This window comes from Girardinichthys multiradiatus, chromosome 15, assembly GCF_021462225.1.
Source record: "Girardinichthys multiradiatus isolate DD_20200921_A chromosome 15, DD_fGirMul_XY1, whole genome shotgun sequence".
NCBI lineage: Eukaryota > Metazoa > Chordata > Actinopteri > Cyprinodontiformes > Goodeidae > Girardinichthys > Girardinichthys multiradiatus.
In genome coordinates, this window is record NC_061808.1 from 20,381,124 (window position 1) to 20,405,318 (window position 24,195).

Below are 24,195 nucleotides of genomic sequence, written 5' to 3' on the forward strand. Positions count from 1 at the left end.
AGAGAATCTGTGAGATATTGTGAAGAAAACGTTGAGAGACTCAAGACCCAACACTCTGGATGAGCTAAAGGCCACTATCGAAGCATCCTGGGCCTCCATAAGACCTCAGCAGTGCCACAGGCTGATTGCCTCCATGCCACGCCGCATTGAAGCAGTAATTTCTGCAAAAGGATTCCTGACCAAGTATTGAGTGCATAACTGTACATGATTATTTGAAGGTTGACGTTTTTTGTATTAAAAACACTTTTCTTTTATTGGTCGGATGAAATATGCTAATTTTGTGAGATAGGAATTTTGGGTTTTCATGAGCTGTATGCCAAAATCATCCGTATTAAGACAATAAAAGACCTGAAATATTTCAGTTAGTGTGCAAGGAATCTAAAATATATGAATGTTAAATTTTCATCATGACATTATGGAAAATAATGAACTTTATCACAATATGCTAATATTTTGAGAAGGACCTGTATTTCAGTCTGTAGCTGTGCACAGCTGCAACCAAGATATCCCATAAGACCTATAACTTTTAACTACATTTATGGTTCTAAACAATACTCCCCTTAGGAGGCCAAATACAAATGAACAAAACCATTTTCAGATTTTTGTTACTATTAAAGTTTAAAAAATATATATATATTATTGTCCCTATACCTCACAATCGTTTTTCTTGGTCTATTGCATAAAAATTCTAATAAAATTTATTAAACTTGTAACATCACAACATGTTGAAATATTTAAGGTGTATGGATACTTTTGCAAAGCTTTTTTATGTTTTATTTGGAAGTGAGTGAAACACACAATCTCTGCTATTTATGTACAAATAAAAACTTCACAGAAAGAGATTTATCTGATCATGTCATGGCATCAAATTACACATTTGATTGTTATAGTTTCACGCTAAACTTGCACATTTTAGTGGTATACCTTAAGATGCTGAACCTAGTGAAGCTGATATTACTCCTCTATGTAGACACACAGTATGTATTAATTTTGCTGAGTAAAACCAGTATGGCTCAGTTACCCTGCAACAGTGTTCATTCTCAGAGGTATTCAAAACAAGGCAGTCTGAGACCTGCTGTCCAGCTCTGCACTGACAGTAAATATGACTCAGAGAATAATCTAGAGCACTACTTCGGTAGCATATTCAGAAAGTGATGTGTCACTTTGTTCCCAGTTCATAGCTGCTTTCAGGTTTGGAAGCTGTAAAAATCAAAACAGGACTGAAACAGACTGTTTCGGGTCACTTTCTGGTGCTCAAAGAGGCAACTGTACGTCTTTGAGTAAGTTAAACCAGTCACAGCTTTCAGACTTATTTTGTCTGTGCTTCCCCGTTGCAACAGTGCTGCTTGAGCAAAGTGAACATTTTAGCAGAGTGCCATTGTGAAGACATATAATTATTTAAGAACAAACAAGTACAATACACAGAAATTTAACATTATTGCACTGCACCTCTTAAAGGAGGCAGATAACAGTTTGTATAACTTCAACAAGCATTTCTTGTCAAGCTGATTATTTTACACCACACTCTGATTGCTGGCTTGCTTTTTTTTTTTTTTTTTTATTCATACAGCTCCTCTAATACTGTGGAAGGATCCGAACTCCAGATATGCAAATACTCCATTTGATGTGTGTGTCATATATCTTAAATTCAACAAACTCTGATATACATATTTTAAGTAGAATGGCAAAAATACATATATTTTATGCTTGTATTTACAAATACCAGATGACCTGATGTCAGAAGCATCATCTTCACGTGGCTTAGTGCATCCACAGATATTACACATAAGTATCTTTTCAGCCAAAGTTGAAAGATAGTAAAGATAGCATATTCTTTGACATTAAGTGCAGGAAATAAATACAGATGCACAGAGAAATTGGCAGGTGACCACGATTTTCAGTCAGTGAACAGCTGACACCAAATAATGTCCCACTGGACTTCTAGCTCCAAGTCTGAAAACCAGTGGGATTTGCACATTTTTGTGGTGCTAACTACTACAGTAGTAGCACTACATGCCAATAACAGTGTATTCCTCTTTATTTTGTGCTTTCAATAATTAAAGGAAAATGTTCGTAAATAGAAGTTAAACATTACCATCTATGCCACTATTTAATTAAATACTAACCATCGGAAGAGCCAATTAATAGTATGTAGCTGCAGCTTTCACAATGGTTTATGTGCCATATTGGAATTTGAACCCGAGCTCTGAAAAGAGACCTCTGACTTTCCAAGTTGGAATTCTAACTCCTGTTGGTGTTCTTGTTGTATTTCAAACCAGAAACTCAGAAAATACGACTTGGGAGTATAAGCAGAATTAAAACGCAGAGCAAGTGCTAACATGTTAGCATTCACTTTTCAGTGTTGAAGAGGTTAGTGATTAAAGAAGAGTGTGAGTTAGCTATTTAAGGTATCAGAGAGATGTTACAAATGAAATCATAGAAAGCACAAAAGGCATAGGAAGTATCCAGAAAGGAAATTGGGTTTTCTAAAAGGGACCCGTCTGCTGTTCATTCAGGGCTGCTACTTTCAAATGGATTTTTTGGGCAAAAGGGTTGAGCATATTACAGCCAAGTTGCTTTGTTTTATCCTCATGAGCTTTAGAACAGCAGTACAAGTTCTGCTATTTTGTTCTCTTTACCGCTTGAGTCCACGTAGAGACAGTCAGTTATGACATCATTTATTGTGTTGGGGGAAATAATTGTTGTGAAAAGAATTTATGAAACTGAAGCTGTTTGCAAACCACCAACAACCCAAGCTGATTGGGAATATTAATATCAGATGACAGATAAATATAAATATTTTAATTACAATACAATAATTGTGTGCCGTTTAGTGGCACTACTCAATGTAACTGGGGTAGTGAAAAAGCCCATTTTAGAATAGTTAAGTATGATTATTAGGGCAGTTTGTGGAACTGTGACTGTATGTAATGATAGATTTATAGCTAAATATAGTGATTATTATTCGAATACTTGATATCACTACTTTTAGGATTGTCGCAATAACTACAAATTGTGGTCATAAAATTTCAAGCCCATGTCAACCATCCCTTGTTCCAAGTATTAAAAACCAGTGGGATTTTCTAAGTAATATTCATATCAACCAGGCTAGGTAATATTACTAATAAAGGCCAATACCCAAAAGTCAGAAGTACACACACACCCCATTTTAACTGCAGCTATGAATAAGGTTTAAATGCAAGGCAGCCATATTGGATTTTGATGTCGGGGTAGGTGAGAAACTCTCAACTTCTACAGGCCTTTTTATTAATGTCAAGCTTAGACATTTGGCTTGTAAGCAGGAATAGAAAGCATAGCTGCACTGTTTTCTTCAATCAATCATCCGGAGCTAATTGGCTAAACCTTTATTTTGTTTTCATGACATAACATAACAAACTGAAAAAGCTAAAGTCTTGTTGTAATACAGTTTTAAAATGTAGGTGAAGATGGTGGTATTTGGAAAATGTGGTACTTTTTGTAATAAGTTTGAGAAGCACTGCTCTAGACCTTTTACAGCTATGAATGCTAACCGTGCTAACTGCTAAAAACAACGTAAAATGTAACCTCCATTGTAATTTTATTTTTAATAAAATAATTGTAAACCCTGTTTAAGAGCAATTCATTTTTTTTTTACACGAGGGTAGACAACAAAAAAACATTATATTGTCTAATTGAGGGACAAGTGTAATTCAGCTAAAAGCAATTCGGGCAGGTCAGAGCTGTACAAAGCTGAAAATCGGACATTGGCCACAAAACCCGGATTGGTGCATCTCTAGCTAATATACATTTAAATTTGATACATTTGTGTTTCTTTTTCAACCTATGAATTAAAAAATACAGCACGCAGGGCCTGCTGCAAGTGTAACAAGAAGGAAGCATTTTAAAACAAAAAGCCTTACAGAGATACTGATGTTTTATAAAAGTACACCGACACCTTGGCAATGCTTCCCAGGTCTGAGAGACCCAAACCTGATACTGGATGAAAGATCAAGCAAGAAGCAAGCTTCTACAGTACTGAGCCTGTGTTTCAGCATGCTGATGTGGCTGACGAACAGGAGGCAGAAACTTTGATACTATGAAACATATTGTTCAAAAAAGCCCATTAAAAAAACATGTTTCACTGACAGACCAAGTGGCTGTTAAGGCTTTGTTGTGTATGAGCTTGTAAAGTGAGGCTGTGATTGAATTCATTTGACTATTAGAGAAAAGTGAGAAGAGTTACATTTCCAAGTGACTTACAGAGTAGAGAGATAAAAAGGTTTTGGCATGGGAAGTGCTGGGGTTACTCATCACAGTATGTACAGTTTATACAACTTATAATATAAAGATAAACCTTTTTTCTAATTTGGCTTTTCACGTTGTTGATTCAGCTCAAGTATGAAACATCAAGCCAGCAACACCGACCTAAGCCACTTTAAGTGTGAATCATTATTTAAATCGATGCGCTGAGTCAGTCTTTCACATAGGACATGCTGTATGTTACAGAGTACAGTACCTCGACGTAGCAACTCAATGCTTAAAGAAAAAAACGCACTTCAGTGATGAAGACCAGTGGTGAGATAGACATGAAAAAACAATGAACAAGAGTGCAAGCATTTTAAAAACAAGAGGGCGAGTAGAGATTATTGGTAGCAAGTTATACAAAAAAATCATAAAAATCAAAATACATACACGTGTGTGTGTGAATACTGTCTTATTTTGTCATATAATTTTCATATAATTCTGCCTTTTTATTGTTCTATCACTATTATGCAAACTAAAACCATATTAGAAATCGTATCTTAACCCTCAGTCGAAATCTTTTAAATAATTAACCTTTTAGTTCCATTTAATTATTTATCTTTTAGTTCCATTTGAGCACAAAGTTCCAAACAAAAGCATGTCAACATTAGCTTTTTTACTGAGATTATTCTGCTCCTTAGTGAATCCCCTTCCATTTCTTTTCTCTCCTGCAATGCTACATTCATCCCCTGCTCCAGCAGGGGGAGCTATTGTCCTTGTTTCCGGCCCACGATGCCCTCCAGTGCTCCCGCTGTAAGAGCAACCAGCTCTTGGAGGAAACATGCTGGAGAATAAACACGGATTTGGATAAAAACGTTTCCCCTCCATGTATAGAGGTGATCAAAAACCATAAACGCAACTGAAGACACATTATGGGATGTTTTCTGCCTCCTTGTGTCCTTCAAGCTCTGGGTCCCCGGGGTGCAGGTGAGTTTTCGTTTCTGCAGGTGTGTGTACGTATCTGAGGCGGCTCCAGCAAGCCTTGTTCTTGTGCAGGTGACCCATCATTATTTGGCTGAGCATGCTGGGTGCAGTGAAGCGCTGCCACTCCTCAAACAAAGGCTCCACGATGTAGGAGATGAAACCTAAAAAATTAGATATTCCTTCATCAGGTCCACATTTGCTACATGGATATTTATGTGATTATTCTGTGAAGTACTCTTGATAATTAAACAGAACACACCAATCTGGATAGCTGGGATAGAGTCTCTCTGTTGGTCACACAGAGGACTGATCTCCAAATCAAATTTCTTCTCCAGGTCACCTTCCAGGTCAACAAAGACAGAATTTATAAAAAACAGTTGCAACAAGAACAATTAAATGAGTGCAGAAAATTGAAATCCAGATGCATCTGTTTTTAAAATGCATCCGTAAAGTCTGACTAATTTGTAGCTAGTTATTATCTGAAACCCTTTGTCTCTATCTTCTAAAAAATGTGTGCAATTATTAAGACTCATTCATTTTACAATTAAATTTGTTATTGTCACCCTAAATCTCTATCTACCTTTCTACCTTAAATAAATTACCTTTCCAGAATTGCACCGCTCAGGATGGAAGCAGGTTGGAGTGCCTCTGTTACTTTTCATTCTGATTAATTGTTTTTAAGAACTCAAATTTATCTTGTGGTGGATGGGTGTTGGTTTTTTTTGGATGATTATCCTCTCCGGTATCAGGTGCTGTGCAGCTGGAAGGATTTTCGCTGATACTTTTTTTACTTTTGGACATTTGTTATGATGCATCATCATGATAACGGGGTGTTTTTTTTTTTTTTTTACAACCAGGAACAGCTGATTAATATCTCAAAAGCTCAAATAATACTACAACACCAAATTATTGAGGAGAATACAGAAGCAACTTAAAGTCAAGATAAGAGACAGCAAGGAGGTGTACAAGAAGAAGCTAGAGAGCAAGCTCCAGCAAAACAATATCAGAGACGTGGTCAGGGATGAAGAAGATCACAAGCTTCCAGCAGAAGGATGATCAGACAGAAGGATGTCTGGAGCCAATGAACTGAACACTTTTCTTCAGCAGGTCCAGTTCAGAAACAAGCTCAGCATCCTCCTCTCCTGCTCAGCCAAACAGACATCCCACCCTTTTTTGACCCACAGCTTTCCTGTCATACTTCAAATGTCAATCTTCCACTTCCGCCATGGTCCCTTCTGCTTCTACACGTTTGCCCTCAACCAAATCAGAAGATGCTGATGCTCCCTTTTCCTCCACCTTCCACCTAGATGTCTCGAGAAGTCAGCTGAAGAGACAACTGGAAAGACTGTCAGAAACTCCAGAAGACTTAGACTCTGTACAAGTCAGACTTCCAGTACAAGACACTCCTGTCATCTGCAGAAATACTCGGATGATTCTGCAGTCGTGGGGTGGATCAGAGATGGACAAGAAGCTGAGTACAGGAAGGTGGTGGACCGCTTTGTGGCATGGTGTGGAAACAATCATCTCATCTTGAACGTGACTAAAACAAAGGAGATGATTGCAGATTTTAAGGGAAACAGGAATAAGTCAAACACTATTTCCATCATAGGAGAAGAAGTGGAGGTGGTGGAGGAGTATAAATACCTCGGTGTTCACCTGGACAACAGACTGGAGTGGAGATGCAACTGTGAAGCCATCTACAAGAAGGGACAGAGCAGACTGTACTTCCTGAGGAAGCTTAGATCCTTCAGTGTTTATCTATCATATCTTCTATAAGTCTGTTGTGAAGAGTGTGATTTCTTCTGCCATTATCTGCTGGGGAAACAGCATCAGAGCCAGGGACTTAAAAAAGCTCAACAAGCTGATAAAGAAGGCTGGTTCTGTTCTGGGGACTCCTCTGGAACCTCTGGAGATCATGGTGCAAAGAAGGATTCTTCATAAAATGAAGACCATTATGGAGAACACTGAGCATCCTCTTCATGACACTGCCCTACAACAACAGAGTGTCTTCAGTCAGTCTTCTTGAGATGTGCTGTAAGAAAGACCGCTACAGAACATTCACAGGGACACAGCTCTGAGCTTTTATTTTGATCAGCTGCTCTTATAAGTGAGCATGTGACAAACAAACCTTTCTCATAAATGTTTTGGTGAGTCTCAAAAGCCATTTTTCTTGGACATTAATACATTAAAACGCAGCATGTATTTTGCCAAAATACTAATAAAAGTAATGTAAAAGTTTACTCACCCTGCCTATAAAATTCCTCACACACCCTCTCACTCCACTGCCTGCTTAGCTCCCAGTCCCGACACGGATTACAGACATCAGCACATTTCAGAGCAATCTAAAGGAAAGAAGAGATATTATTATAAACTATGTCTCTACAACATGGAGGTCTACTCACATATAATTGTTTGAGCAGCTGAACATGTGCATCTTCAAATTGTACCAAAGGATGAACGACCCTTTTGGGAGTCCACAATTCTCTTCCTGATATCTTGTCTATTTTCTTTAGATTGTCCCATGGGAAGCAGTGTGTTTGAGGTGATGTACCTGTCTCTCCAATTAACTCAAATGCTGAGAATTAACTCATCAGAAGCTTACAAAACAATTGCATCATCATCTAAGAAAAATGTTTTTACCTTTTTGTGCAATGTATGTAAATATCTAGATTTAACTGCCCATTTTAAGGGGAGCAAACAGCATACCTGCAGTATGAAATGCCTGTGTGTGACCAGCTGAAGGTCCATGTCCTGGTTGTCCAGATGTTCTCGTAGCGTCATCAGAAATTCATTTTGCCTGTTAATGTCTGTAGCCAAGATGAGAGAGCCCAGCTGCTGCTCTATGTCCAGCCTGTAGAGTTGAGGAATGCAAACCATCAAGTTTATCTTTACCTCCTACAACTTTTTTTAAACATCCACGTGTTTCTTACACCGGTGCCTTCCCTTTAACAGCTAAGGGCTAGTACCCTTCATAGACACATTAAAGATACATAAAGGCAGCAAAAACACTATACAGGTCCTTCTCAAAATATTAGCATATTGTGATAAAGTTCATTATTTTCCATAATGTAATGATGAAAATTTAACATTCATATATTTTAGATTCATTGCACACTAACTGAAATATTTCAGGTCTTTTATTGTCTTAATACGGATGATTTTGGCATACAGCTCATGAAAACCCAAAATTCCTATCTCACAAAATTAGCATATTTCATCCGACCAATAAAAGAAAAGTGTTTTTAATACAAAAAACATCAACCTTCAAATAATCATGTACAGTTATGCACTCAATACTTGGTCGGGAATCCTTTGGCAGAAATGACTGCTTCAATGCGGCGTGGCATGGAGGCAATCAGCCTGTGGCACTGCTGAGGTCTTATGGAGGCCCAGGATGCTTCGATAGCGGCCTTTAGCTCATCCAGAGTGTTGGGTCTTGAGTCTCTCAACGTTCTCTTCACAATATCCCACAGATTCTCTATGGGGTTCAGGTCAGGAGAGTTGGCAGGCCAATTGAGCACAGTGATACCATGGTCAGTAAACCATTTACCAGTGGTTTTGGCACTGTGAGCAGGTGCCAGGTCGTGCTGAAAAATGAAATCTTCATCTCCATAAAGCTTTTCAGCAGATGGAAGCATGAAGTGCTCCAAAATCTCCTGATAGCTAGCTGCATTGACCCTGCCCTTGATAAAACACAGTGGACCAACACCAGCAGCTGACACGGCACCCCAGACCATCACTGACTGTGGGTACTTGACACTGAACTTCTGGCATTTTGGCATTTCCTTCTCCCCAGTCTTCCTCCAGACTCTGGCACCTTGATTTCCGAATGACATGCAGAATTTGCTTTCATCTGAAAAAAGTACTTTGGACCACTGAGCAACAGTCCAGTGCTGCTTCTCTGTAGCGCAGGTCAGGCGCTTCTGCCGTTGTTTCTGGTTCAAAAGTAGCTTGACCCGGGGAATGCGGCACCTGTAGCCCATTTCCTGCACACGCCTGTGCACGGTGGCTCTGGATGTTTCTACTCCAGACTCAGTCCACTGCTTCCACAGGTCCCCCAAGGTCTGGAATCGGCCCTTCTCCACAATCTTCCTCAGGGTCCAGTCACCTCTTCTCGTTGTGCAGCGTTTTCTGCCACACTTTTTCCTTCCCACAGACTTCCCACTGAGGTGCCTTGATACAACACTCTGGGAACAGCCTATTCGTTCAGAAATTTCTTTCTGTGTCTTACCCTCTTGCTTGAGGGTGTCAATAGTGGCCTTCTGGACAGCAGTCAGGTCGGCGGTCTTACCCATGATTGGGGTTTGGAGTGATGAACCAGGCTGGGAGTTTTAAAGGCCTCAGGAATCTTTTGCAGGTGTTTAGAGTTAACTCGTTGATTCAGATGATTAGGTTCATAGCTCGTTTAGAGACCCTTTTAATGATATGCTAATTTTGTGAGATAGGAATTTTGGGTTTTCATGAGCTGTATGCCACAATCATCCGTATTAAGACAATAAAAGACCTGAAATATTTCAGTTAGTGTGCAATGAATCTAAAATATATGAATGTTAAATTTTCATCATGACATTATGGAAAATAATGAACTTTATCACAATATGCTAATATTTTGAGAAGGACCTGTACTTATTGTTATTTAATCCAGTCAAAACTGCCACTGAGCTCCAATTTCATGCTAAACAATTTTTTTTATAAAATAAAAATAAAACTGACACGATATTTACTGGCAGCCCCAATAAAGATGTTTAAAACCCCTTTTAACAATAATATTTTTTCAGTGGCATTACATCACACTGAACAATCCAAGTTTTAAATTTAGTGTGGTATTTCAGTGAAAAAAATCCAATATGAAAAAGTAATTTCATATAAGTTTTTTAACCCCTTAAGATTCGCCCTAAAATGTCTGATAGCTTGTGTTTTTTGTAAAAGTAACACTCAATATTGTGGCATTCCTTTGTGAATAAAAAAAACAATCATAATTTTTTTTTGGCCATCTGGTGGGCCCATCTAACGTCTGACAGTATAAGATGGCCAAAAAATTATTTTGTTAAAACAAGGTTTTGCAGAATGGAGGTTAACAAAACATTGCAAATCTTCTCCATTCAGATTTCCAACGTACAAAATGGTAACAATTTATGGATTAATGAGCTATGTGTAAATAAAGATGAAAACGTTGAGTTAACTTTAAGTAACTACTGTGCTTTTAGGAAATATAGCCCTGTAGCAAAAATGTGGTGTCTGATGCAGTGTCTTTGTAGAGAACTGTAGATCCTTCAAGAAAAAAGGGCAGAAAACTTGCCCAAAATATCAGAATAAAAAAATACATAAAACAAATAAACCTAAAAAGATGATTTCTAAAATCATATCATAAACAATTACAATTAAAAAACAAATTAAATAAGAAATCAGGTGCCAGGGTATGTGTTTGTGCGTTCTTACGACATGTCAGCGGATAGGTGGCTCAGCAGACCCGACTCTCGGAGCATGCCGACAGTGGATCTCCAGTGGTGGCTCTCCAGCACAGAGGTGTTCTGTACAGAGGAAATGTCATTCAGTATGTCCTCCAATACTAAACCCACCATAGGTAAATTTAGACACTGTTTGTGTTTACCTGGTAGAGGGATGCCAGGTGGTGTCTGGTTTTAATAAGAAAAGGCTGGTTGACACCAGGATGATCCACATCATGAGCTGCTGCTGCCATCAGACCCAGGAACACATCCAGAGGAGTCAGCTGCTCTGCCAGCTGCAACACACAAATGTTTTGAGAATCTCCAAGAGAGACGCATGAAAACGTTCTAATTGAGGTATCATTAGTAACCCAAATTCTTACAGTCTATTTTGTCTGGTTGCTTTGGTTATTATGAAATATCTACAACTTGTGAGGATGACCTACAGAATGTTAGCAAAACCCTTAAACAAAACACATGTCAGATTAAAAGTATACTAAAACAAGATTTTTCGATAAAACCGCACCCTTGTCCCACCCCTTATAATTACCTCTGACTATACATATTAGCAAGGTTACGTAAGAAGCCATTTTGTTGTGGCCATTTCTTGACAAATAAAGACCAACACACATCTGTCTTTACTTGAATGGCCAGTTTTCTTGTCTTTCCCATGTTGATGAGTGGCTCAGAGAAATGGGATTCTGTGTCATGTCATATCTTTACCTCCAAATTTGGTTTACCTCCAAATTTATCTCAAAAATCAAAACTGACTTTGTTACAGATTGTTCAATATCCAGCCTCATTAGGCATCATAGCAGGGAGGTAAATCCTGAATGCTAAGTAAAGGACAAAACAGCATATTGATTAGTGAAAATGCAGACTCGCATTTTCTGAGAGCATGTTTGTTATCGTCACTGTATAAATATTGAATTTAATTTAGTGCTTTTAACAAAATAGATTAATCACAAAGTGCCTCTTGGAGCAACAGAAGCAATTATATAATAAGGGGAAAGATGCAGAGACACTTAATCTGGTCAGAGGGCTTCAGAGAAATATCTCCGAGCTCTAGATGGATGTCACTGAGTTCAAGTGAGCGGGAGACGTCCCTCTGGGGGCACAGCTAATAGATTATGTCAAGGAGACGCTCAGGTCTGATGAAGTTTTATAGTGTGGGCATGTCAGAAAAAGACTGACACAATGTGTGTGTGTGTGTGTGTGTGTTTACCTTTGTCTCTTTTAGGTAGCAGTACATGGCTTGAGTTACATCAGCAGCATGAACAGCATTATGATATGGATTGTGGGAATGGTAGTCTTCCTGCACCATTCCTGCAAAACATTGTAAAGCATCAATAAGCACTGATTGTAATAAACAAAACAAGGCTTTTGTTCATTATGGTTCACTGCAACACATCAAGTACAATATAGGTATATTTCTCATAGAATCATATAGGGAAAGTATTTGGTTAAAAAAACACAATAAAACAAAAACAGGTCAGACAAAAGTGTAATTAGAAGTGGTACTAAAAATGAGACATCATATTACTAAAACAGTTCTGTAAAAAAGTAGAAATCTGGTAAGTAATTTTGTTTTAGATTGACAAGCTTTTGGAATTTTATGGCTCCACCGCTGGAAGTTAAAGAGATTAAATATACCTAATGTCCTTTGGCACAGAACACATAAGATATGAAGGATCTAAAGGTACTTAGAATCAAAGCATATCATGTGATTACAAGAGATGTGTGGAGAAATCAGCTGGTGAGCAGCCATAACCTTAATCAGCAAATGGTCAGTCCAAAACTTAAATATACACTTTTCTGATCAGTGAACTCGCTTTACCTTTGTGCTACCAGATCGTGATGATAACAACAGTCCTTGGTGTGGATGCTATTACCAAGTGAAAAACATACATATATTTTCAGTATCAGTGAGGGGTTTAAAAGGGAAGTCATAGAGTTGGCTCAGAGAGAGCAAGACTTTAAACAAAAAACAGGAAGACAGAACAGTGTACAGTAATGTTGCTCTGTTTTATCTCTTTGAGATTTCACCCTCTAATGATAAATATAGGATTGAGAGATTTTGGGATCTTAATGTGAGGTAATATATATATGGTGACTACTGTTCTAATAATGCTAGTCTTACTAACTTCTAATACAAGATGATGGTTTAAAATGAAACCTCCGTAATCATGTAGTAAATTCTTGGCTAAATAATTTGCTGTTTCACAAAATCGGCTTCAGAACTATCCGTGCTCCGACTTCCCTTAGCTTTAGCTTCTTGGAACAGCTAATCTGAATTTAGACATAATGGGGACATTAAGAGTTACGAACTGCACGTAAGACATTGATTGCTCACAAACTTCAATCAGACTCTAACTTCAAAAACTCTAAACCAAAATTCAAAACTTTTGAAGACTTCACAGGAAATTAAACTTCTTATTGCTTATCTGAAAAGCTTGATGAGTTTAATGACCTGGATTTGAACTTTCATGTAAGTACAGAGATAACTAGCAAATGTAACTTGGATTAATTCCCACTGCATTCCATGTGTGAACATAAAAACAGAACGTGAGAGCAACATTTATTATGCTATTGGCTCCTCGATAAATACTGTTAAATACATCAAGGTCAGCACTTTATTTAATCCAAACTAGTTACAGGTCCTAGATTAGCTTATTTCTGTGGACTGACTGTCAAACAAAAAGCAGTTGTGGGATTTCCTGAGGTGGTCATTTTTATATATATTTTGTAATATTTCGATTAATCAGCTTTTTAATAAAAAAGAACAGATTTACCAAACTGTTTATTTAAAAACTGAAATTTTCTTTGCAAGAATGTGGGCCAAAAACAAAATCTATATAAAATACAGAAGCAGTTTAATTTTAAGAAACTATTCATTTTGTAGTTTTATAGTAGTATTAGGGGCAAATGATCACTGATAATAATCATTTTAGGACTTTAAAAGCTCATATCCATTTTGTGACTTGTCGTTCCAGTTGAGCAATATATTATAGTTTCTATTGTACAACTTGTCATATTTATTTTATTCATATTAACTATTATGTTATCTGGTTATGTTGTATTGGTTTTTAGAGTCTTATTCTTTTTTAATTTTACAGAATAAATTTGTGAAGCACTTTGGTCAACTACTGTTATTTTAAATTTGCTATAAAAATACACTTTGATTTTGAATTAGTCTAAATGACCCTGTATAACAGTTTTAAAGCTGTCAACTAGCAGACGTTAAATGTCAATTAGTGTGAACTGGCAATTTAAAAAATACAAAGATGTTATTATAGCTGTTCTTGCTGGAAGAACAAATGAAAACAATAGTAAGAATCTACTGCTAGCTTACCAAGGAATCTGTGTAGTTTAACCATGTCCAGCTGGAAGTGGTGAATCAGTCCACATACATTGAAGAGATGGCACATCAGAGTCACCAGACTGTTACCTAAACAGATTAATTGTATGCAAATCAATCAATCCTTCAGACTTTACAACATAATCATCCCAAAAAGAAAAAAGGCATATAGATAGGAATCATGATAAAATACATGACAGAATATAGATATAGTGGGTGAGGGACATCATTAAATTGATTAATGAACTATCATGTGTAATTAATAAAAAACTCACCATTTGTAAGACGATCAAAAAGGAAAATATCAAAGTTCCATGTGTTTACTTTTGAGAGCATGTGCTGTGAAGAAAGACATTTATCAGAGCTGATTTGTCTTTCACAAACAGTTTCAAAAATTATACATGCATCTTTGTTTGCATGGGAATGTGTTTTTGTGCCCTCACAGCTGCCTGTCCCAAGTAGTCATCATCCAGCAAATGTAGGGACCTGGGAGAGTGGGGCATTAGTCCTTTCAGCAACCTGGATGCATGGCAGTATCTCTGGAAACTTAACAGACGCTTCAGCTTTCTCCTTGTGCCGCACTCGACCTCCCCTGGCCGTGAGCTTGCTAAAATTAAAAAAATTAAAAAGTCAAAGATTAACAGAGACTTAAAGGAATCGGATCAAAAAAAGTTTCAGATTCAGATATACAGGTCCTTCTCAAAATATTAGCATATTGTGATAAAGTTCATTATTTTCCATAATGTCATGAGGAAAATTTAACATTCATATATTTTAGATTCATTGCACACTAACTGAAATATTTCAGGTCTTTTATTGTCTTAATACGGATGATTTTGGCATACAGCTCATGAAAACCCAAAATTCCTATCTCACAAAATTAACATATCATTAAAAGGGTCTCTAAACGAGCTATGAACCTAATCATCTGAATCAACGAGTTAACTCTAAACACCTGCAAAAGATTCCTGAGGCCTTTAAAACTCCCAGCCTGGTGCATCACTCAAAACCCCAATCATGGGTAAGACTGCTGACCTGACTGCTGTCCAGAAGGCCACTATTGACACCCTCAAGCAAGAGGGTAAGACACAGAAAGAAATTTCTGAACGAATAGGCTGTTCCCAGAGTGCTGTATCAAGGCACCTCAGTGGGAAGTCTGTGGGAAGGAAAAAGTGTGGCAGAAAACGCTGCACAACGAGAAGAGGTGACCGGACCCTGAGAAAGATTGTGGAGAAGGGCCGATTCCAGACCTTGGGGGACCTGCGGAAGCAGTGGACTGAGTCTGGAGTAGAAACATCCAGAGCCACCGTGCACAGGCGTGTGCAGGAAATGGGCTACAGGTGCCGCATTCCCCAGGTCAAGCCACTTTTGAACCGGAAACAGCGGCAGAAGCGCCTGACCTGGGCTACAGAGAAGCAGCACTGGACTGTTGCTCAGTGGTCCAAAGTACTTTTTTCGGATGAAAGCAAATTCTGCATGTCATTCGGAAATCAAGGTGCCAGAGTCTGGAGGAAGACTGGGGAGAAGGAAATGCCAAAATGCCAGAAGTCCAGTGTCAAGTACCCACAGTCAGTGATGGTCTGGGGTGCCGTGTCAGCTGCTGGTGTTGGTCCACTGTGTTTTATCAAGGGCAGGGTCAATGCAGCTAGCTATCAGGAGATTTTGGAGCACTTCATGCTTCCATCTGCTGAAAAGCTTTATGGAGATGAAGATTTAATTTTTCAGCACGACCTGGCACCTGCTCACAGTGCCAAAACCACTGGTAAATGGTTTACTGACCATGGTATCACTGTGCTCAATTGGCCTGCCAACTCTCCTGACCTGAACCCCATAGAGAATCTGTGGGATATTGTGAAGAGAACGTTGAGAGACTCAAGACCCAACACTCTGGATGAGCTAAAGGCCGCTATCGAAGCATCCTGGGCCTCCATAAGACCTCAGCAGTGCCACAGGCTGATTGCCTCCATGCCACGCCACATTGAAGCAGTCATTTCTGCAAAAGGATTCCTGACCAAGTATTGAGTGCATAACTGTACATGATTATTTGAAAGTTGACGTTTTTTGTATTAAAAACACTTTTCTTTTATTGGTCGGATGAAATATGCTAATTTTGTGAGATAGGAATTTTGGGTTTTCATGAGCTGTATGCCAAAATCATCCGTAGTAAGACAATAAAAGACCAGAAATATTTTAGTTAGTGTGCAATGAATCTAAAATATATGAATGTTAAATTTTCATCATGACATTATGGAAAATAATGAACTTTATCACAATATGCTAATATTTTGAGAAGGACCTGTACTTTACTGAGCCCCATAGAACAATGATTTTTTAACAGTGCTCCATATGAAATAATAGGCTATGAAATAAAATTAAAAACGAATATAAAACATAATATATCACCGATGGAAAAAAAAAATAACAGTTAGTATCCCGGTAATATTATTATGCCCCCGTCTTGTGTTTCAATGGTGTCTGAAGATGAGCTGCTTAAGGTAAATAACCCTATGGGATCACATTCCTACACATATGACATTGATAATAAAGTGAAAAGGTGCTGCAGGTTATTTGATGGAGAAGTACGTTTTGAATCCAGCAGAGGATAAAGGAATTACAAGATTATCAAAACATATGTCCCTAATCTTTATTTGATTTTTATTAACCTTGCAAAGCTAAATCAAAGTGCATGATGTTGGTTGATTTGTTTATAGTCCAAAAATTGTGGGAGTTCCTTAGTTTTTTTGTATTGATGAATTTAATGAATAGCAATTAAACTTTTTGGTATATACCTGCTTTTAACTGATCAGATCCTATCAGGGCAAGTTCAACTGACTCCAAAATCTGGCCCATTAATTGGTGCATCTCTACCATAACAATACCATAATCTATCGACCGACCCCGCCTCTCGCCCAGTAACCACTGGTGATAGGCACCAGCTCCCTCTGCGACCAAGCCCTAAATTCATCCACAGTGAACAGTATTCCAAAAGCATAAAGGAAGATTTGGAGCATAAAGCCAATGTATAAAACCAAAGTAGGATGTTCACAATTTTAGACCTATTTGAAAGATACTGAAGGTTGGGTTCTATGTGCCAAAGAAAAGATTATCTAGGCTGGTGTTAATAAAATCTGTCTAATAAAATAAAATCTAATCAATTTGATTATATTTTATAAAACACAATAAAGCAATGTGTTTTTTACTCAATTAGAGGTGAAAGAAAAACAGATCGGAGGAAGCAACGAGGAATCTTACTTTTCAGGATCTGCAGATCAATCGGCGGGTAAGAACCTCGTCTCTCAGCCAGCAACACACCAGCATGACCTGAGTTCAGCCTGCCATCAGCTAGCAGAGGAAAGAGAGAAGGACAGGTAGGAAAAAACAGCAAGATTAAAATACATGAAGAAATATTAACATTTGATGGCAAAACAGTATGTCGATCATCAGTGGGGTTTTAAGAGGACAATAGTGCTGCATGTAGATACATGTACATATTTCCATGGAGCTGTTTTTTACATTTTTTATGCAAACCCAAGATTTTCTAAGTCTAATTAGCTAATATGATATGCAAGTACCTGACAGTTGTTTTTCAGCAAAACAAGAAATGTGTAGAGGAAGACGAAACTTAATTGTCACTGAATTCTTAGGTACAATGAAATTTTGTCCATGACATTTCCAGGAGCAGCTACGATGTTTAACAAACGGATTTACATGGATGTGAGCCTAAATTGAGCCATGTTTGTTTTTGTAATTTACTGTAAATATCTGCAGGTCTTTACTTGCTGTAGGAGCTCCAGATTTAGAGAAGTAACAAAAACAAAGGAGAATTCAGAAGTAAAAATGAGCAGTTTATACAGCCGGAGGCCAGCGACTGACTAGATAAAACAGAATGAGGTCTCGAATCATAGTACACACGCACACAAGAAATCTTCCCTTTAACATTTTGAAAACTATGGGAATAATGAATAATTTATAGATCAGCGGTTAGGAACTGGAGCATAGTTTATTCCTAAGGTTGCCAGTTCACATCACCTCAGTGACTCCATCAAAAAGCAGCTGGCAATGGCATTGCTCTCACCATGACAACTGCTGGCATGTGCCAGGTCTTGCCTTCAAACTGCAGCCTCAGAAAGCACTGAGCATGAAGGCAAGTGGCACTTTTTTCAACTTTGTGGGAAACTGGTATCACTTCCTACTTTTGTATGCACAGTTGCCTGAACAAATACACAGAAAAGTGACTCATCGTTTTCAAGTGGCCTACTTTGCGTAACAAAAGAAGCAAACGGGGAAGCACAGTTTTCGTTTAATCTGGAGCGTTGGCAGAGGATGAGGACAAAATGCATCTTCTGGTAAACACCCCAGAAACAGATCACACCCCCAGATTACAGACAAACGCATTCATTCACACAAACAGCCGCCTCTAGCTCTCTTTAACTCTTCATTATTCTCTTTGCCTACTCCATTTCTCCACATTCTTCTTTTAGTTCTGGTTACTGTTTACATCCTCCTCCTTCCATCTGATCCAATCCTTCCGTCTCGCCAGCCCCCTTTCTGCTCTGCCCCTTTCTCTTCCCTTAGCTTGGTGGTAACTAGGTCAATGTTTTCCTACGGCACAGAACTGGGTCATTTACGATGAAAATGCGAGTCAATCAGAAAGTGGGCTTAAAGATGCGCTAATGTGCCCAAACTTTAACACTCGCTTTGCATGCGAAAAACACACACTTGCAAATGAGGTCAAATCCCAGTTTCCACAAGCACAAATATGAGTTTACACTTGGCACACATCACCCACACACACTGACACGGGGAGCTGATTGAAATATGTTGACTCGGCTTCACTGTGTCTGTGGGTGTTTGTGGCACAAACTGTGCTTTGGGGTCGTTTTCCCTTTTTATAATGTTCCTATGCTGAACGGTGCTGAAACTCATATCTACATTTAAATGCACAGAAAGAGACGAAGTTTCCTCCTGCCTGCAGCTGTTGCTGCTTTATTGACACACTTCCAATGCATCCAAACAGCTGTATGTTAATGATCGCCAAATTTTTCTACATACAATTACAGAATTTGTTTTTAGTGCAATATACAGTTGAAATAAGAGATTTGTATACACTGTATTAGGGATTCTCAAACATTTCAGCCTGTGACCCTCAAAATAATAGTCCCAGAGACTGGCAACCCCCTAAAAATACAAATAATTATTTCCCTCTATTCTTACCTTTTACAATGACAAAAGTGAGCGCAACTGCAACACTAATCATTAAACTGTACGTGATATGAAGGAAAGCGATATGTATAAAACAGGAGAACGTTTCTTGCTTTACATTTTGTCCACACATGACTAACCCAAACAAAACATGTTATGAAATGAACTGTCAACATGTCATATCAAAACAGACAGCAGTGTTACATTCAACAGACTTGCTTCAAATGAAAATATCAGCAGAGAAAAATGTGAGTTCATAGAAGAATGCAGTTGTATGTGTAAAGTTAAATAAGAAAATAGAACCATAAGCTTATCCCTCTGAAAAACTTCTTCTGGGACAAAATATTTGTTGCTGTCAAGAGAACTGATTCAGTCATAGAGCACTAATGAAAACCATGTGATCCCGATGAAATGTACTGTGAAAATTAACTGCAAACTATTATGTTTTCAAGCATATATATGGCCTTGATTTTACTGAACTATGCTAGTATGGAACTCTATATCCGGAAATGTCTTTTCTTAAATGGCTGGGACCTATTTGGGGACAGAAATCTTAAAACTTCCCAATATATAATGCTATAATTTTAACATAAGGAGAATACATTAAACTCTTATCCAATATATCATCGCTGTAAAAATAAGGGACTGTTGTCTAATCAGTTCCCTCCAGCTTATGGAGATAGGTAAGGTGGGTATCTTTTCAGACTTCACCTCATCCCTGCTAACCTATCCTTTAATCAAAGTTACCAGATTCTTCAACTTGCAACTTGTTACCTGGGCTTGTTTTTAGAACTGACTCCAACAGGTACGTCTTACTTATTTATTTTGTCAGACCTGCCCAAGAAGCATGTAGTGAAGCTGCAACCACTGTTGTAGCTTGACTACATGCTTTTAGACAAATATTTTATGAACCGTATATTTTCACAAATAAAATAAAAGCTGTAATCAATTGTGATCCAAAAAATAAAATCTAAGACTTCTTTGCAAATTATCAATTATAACATTTCTAAAAACCAATAAGTAGTTGAGCCCAAATGGGACATTTTTAAAAATCTAAAGAATATTACCAAGAAACAAATGGGTCAAGCATATATTTATTATCATATTAAGACTTCAGAAATATACTTCGAAAATATAATATATATTCTTTTTTTTACATTTTAAAGAGTGAAACTGTCAAAAATGAACTTCAGATACTATTTTAAAAGCAACCTTTTACACGCTGGACCTCCTTGGAGAATTAATTTTATGGTTGTTTCAGGTCAGACCTTTTCACCCTTAGGCCCTTTCGAAATGTAGCCAAAGTCAAGCTTGGTCAGCTCATTTTATCACTCCTTATAATTTTTCTACCACATGTAACCCATCTTTAGACTTCTTTATAAAGACACCTTTTTTCACATTTAAAAAAGCAAAGCATTCTGACTTTACATTTAAGATCTGTAATTGACACAATTATCCCAATGACTATCACTGTTTATCTTTTTAAATCTCTCACAGTATCTGGAAACAATAGGCCTGCAATATCGTAGGCTTTTCACAACTTTAAAAAAAAATCATATTTTTGAGGTCATTACAGTTGAAGGGGAAAGTTCATAGGCAAATCTTAGTGTTCCACCTTATGAGTCACCGCAGGGAATTCCCCACATAATTAATCAGAACTTTCCCAGTAATTAGTCAAATTTTCTGTGATTTACAGATGAGTTACAATTATTGACAGTAGTGGTATTAAGTGTCAAGTCTAATGTGTTAAGGTTTGCCCTTTTCTCTGAGGTGATCCCACAGCTTATTTATTGGAAACTCCAGCCCTGATACCCCAAATCCCTCTTTTCTCCCGCACAACTACTCTGCTGAACGCCTCCTAGCCTCCGCCTACATCATTTGTAAACATACGTTGATTTGTCACACATGCACCTGTGCACTTGTCAAAAACCCAAAAGATGAACAGAAGCACAGGGGCAGGAGAGGGATTTTTTTTGCGGCACTAGTGGTCTTCATTTTTGCTATTTTTCTGAAGTAGGCAGACAGGAAGCGGTGCGGAGAGAGGGGGAAGACATGTAGCATAGGTCTCGGGGGTCAGGACTCGAACCCAGGTAGCTCCGTCGAGGTCTGAGGTCTCTGCACATGAGCTGCACACTCTACCGCTACACCACACGCTGCGCCCTGAGGGGGGAGTTCTGATTTAAAGATCATGCATGAACAAACATTGGTTATTCAATCAGGAATCCTAAAAATGGGCTGCTAAAAAAGTTATTAAATTGCTATAGGGGAGAAAGTGAGATATAAGATAAATAACATCACACTGTTAAGAATTGTTAATGGGTAACGGACTTTAAGATATTCCTGTCCAATCTAATGCAGCATGAACTGCTGCTTCCTTAAAGTTCAGCAGACACGCATTATACATTATATATTTATCACAAGCTTTACTTTCCTTAGATGATGTATTATGGATTCTTTACCTTCCAGATGAGCACTGTTGTTCTCTATGACCTGCTTGATCTCCTTAACCTCCTCAACATCTTCCTGTTCTCCTTCCACCCAAGTGCTGCCTTCACTTGTCTCTGGCCCCTGAGGGTTCCTCCTGTGAGATCTACAAGTTTCCCTGAGCTGCCGGGTCAGAGCAGGAAACTCCAGGGCAATAGACAGGCCAGCACAAGTAACAGGAGTCCACACTTGTGAGCCAGGAGGCTCATCTGGACAGACCCTGACACCAAGACTGGGGTGCCGCATCCTAAGCTCTGGACCCCAGGGCCCGTCTAGTACTGGCATTGTAATACCATAAGGAAATGGATGATGCAGAGGCAAGAGGAGGTGAAGCTGGATGAGGGTGACAATGAGACAAGGAGGAAGGAACAGCTCACCATTAGATTGTAATGAAAGATGAAAAGGATTGCTAACTAAGACAGAAACAACTCCAGATTCAGGACAGAGTATCGAAGACTGTGTGGAGGGACAAGATCAGCAGCACGGAGGATAGATTTAAAGGAAGCAAAGCAATCCATAATGGCCAAAAAGATGAGAAGCAGAGAAAGTCCCAACACCAAGATAATAATCTGTCAGTATCCTTCGGTCTCAGAGTCCAGATCTGATATTCTTCTCCCTCCTTCTGCCGCATTCCCGCTCAGTGTGTGCTGTTGAGTCTAAAGCCCCCTCCTCTCTCAGCTCCAAGCACACTTACTGTCACTCTACCAATATACAGCTACCCTAACAACACACCAAATGATGCGGCTGACAGCCATTCTTACCAGTACCATGAAAACAGATCAATGCTCTACCCACACATTTGCTTTTCTAACAATAATCTATGTAAGAGCACAACATCAAGTATAGTCAAGTTTATTCCCAAAAATATTTGACCTAAAACACAAAGACATGAACAAACTAAGATCTGTGTTAAAATGTAAATTTCACATCACTTGTGTCTCTAAACTAAATTGAAAAAACAGTCATATTCAGTTAATGATTTAAATTAAAAGACACATTATTACATCAGGACTTAAAAAACAAATCTAATTTAAAGATGCCGTCCAGTGGTATATATTATTTTTACAAGCATATGTACACTGACAACAAAACCACAGCTGGATAATGAAGTATGGATTTCCACTGCAAGGTTTTACAAATTACAAAGGGTTTAAAAATGCACAGAAGAAAATAACCCCGCTAATGCTGCTTCATGTGAATCTGGGTTGATGACATCACAAAAGGCACAACAAACCAGCTGGAGTTAGCACACACTTGTGACTTTTGACAGGTTAGAAGATAGATTCTGAATTGTTTGAGTTGTAGGTGGTTCAACCCTGCTATTTAAGCCAGAATTTGTCTCCCAGGCTGTGGATGGCGAAGCGGTAACAATAACAATTTCAGAACCTTAGCTGGCACAAATATGTTAACATTCCTGTTTGGTTTCAGTGCATATTTGCCTCTTGTAAAATGTCACTGGTCGTCTTACCGCAAACAATATTAGTAGGTATAGTGGGATTGCATGCAGTCTGAACTCAATCTTTAGTTTACCTGAACAACTGCTCTCTTCCTGACTTACTTTATTATTATTTAATCGTCAGAAACCACATTGAAGAAGAAATCGCATTTTTGTTGAATCCGAGTTGCACATATTGCAAAGAAATACAGTCAACAACAAAATATGCAGTTACATCAAACCGAACAAGAATAACGGCCTAGCAATAGGATACTTTTTCTTACTTCTTCCTTCTGGTTTTGACACAAATAATGGCGATGGTATAGGCTTTACCAAAAGAGTGTGCATGATGGGGGCTCAAAAGTGTCATTGTCAGTGGAAGTATCATGTAAAGCAGCAGTTATGCAGAAAATATCTTTTTCTGTGTGTTTTATTGTTACCAAATTTTCCTGATGTCCATGCAGTGTTCTAATATATGGCTCACACATTTTGCTGCATCGGTACAGATTACAAGCAAACATCTCAGAAGGAGGAACCTCTTTACAGACAAGAAAAATCAAGTAAAAAAAAACATAAAATTAAAAACACGTGGACCCACTTAAAAGAACTCTGATCAGTTGGCGTATGCCTTATGTGATCTCATCAGAAGCATTTGTCTTGATTAAAAACTGTTTACAACAATACCAAAACAACTAGAAAAGCTGACCATGACATGATGTTCTATAGATAATAAGTGAAGAGAGTGTGATTGATATTTATAGAAAAGTCTGACTGGTAGCCTTAAAAAATAAAATTCTTATGTATATATTTTATCTGTAGAGAACAAAGGCCCTTTGTCACACAAACCTTGTTCTAATGTAACATGGCCACAGGTGGATATTCCAACAGAATAAATTTAAGAAATGTGCATGCTGTGTCACTTTTGATTAAGGTTTCCATGGAATAGAAACATTTTATGGGATTGATTTTATGAGTTTTTTCTAAATTGTGGATGGCTGAGTATCTGATTCCTTTGAGCCTGTATCCCCCCCAATTACCAGAAACAATAACCTAATTAGAAACTG

The 24,195-nt window shown here is 38.1% G+C and overlaps 1 protein-coding gene across 3 annotated transcripts in view; it reads right to left on the reverse strand.

Moving 5' to 3' along the window:
- Nucleotides 1-760: 760 nt before the first annotated feature.
- Nucleotides 761-24,195, reverse strand: part of LOC124882300 (cAMP-specific 3',5'-cyclic phosphodiesterase 7B-like) — a 32,854-nt gene continuing 9,419 nt past the window's right edge. For 2 of the 3 annotated variants that reach the window (XM_047388607.1, XM_047388608.1), the window contains 11 exons: nt 17,263-17,352; nt 14,454-14,617; nt 14,286-14,349; nt 14,005-14,100; nt 11,878-11,978; nt 10,817-10,948; nt 10,645-10,736; nt 7,912-8,056; nt 7,451-7,547; nt 5,465-5,545; nt 761-5,366 (listed from right to left, as the gene is read on the reverse strand). In XM_047388607.1, the coding sequence (XP_047244563.1) occupies nt 5,152-5,366; nt 5,465-5,545; nt 7,451-7,547; nt 7,912-8,056; nt 10,645-10,736; nt 10,817-10,948; nt 11,878-11,978; nt 14,005-14,100; nt 14,286-14,349; nt 14,454-14,617; nt 17,263-17,352 (1,277 nt within the window). In that variant the 3' untranslated portion in view covers nt 761-5,151. Of the gene's footprint in view, nt 5,367-5,464; nt 5,546-7,450; nt 7,548-7,911; nt 8,057-10,644; nt 10,737-10,816; nt 10,949-11,877; nt 11,979-14,004; nt 14,101-14,285; nt 14,350-14,453; nt 14,618-17,262; nt 17,353-21,671; nt 21,982-24,195 lie in introns of those variants that run through there. The other variant, XM_047388609.1, reaches the window with a different exon arrangement.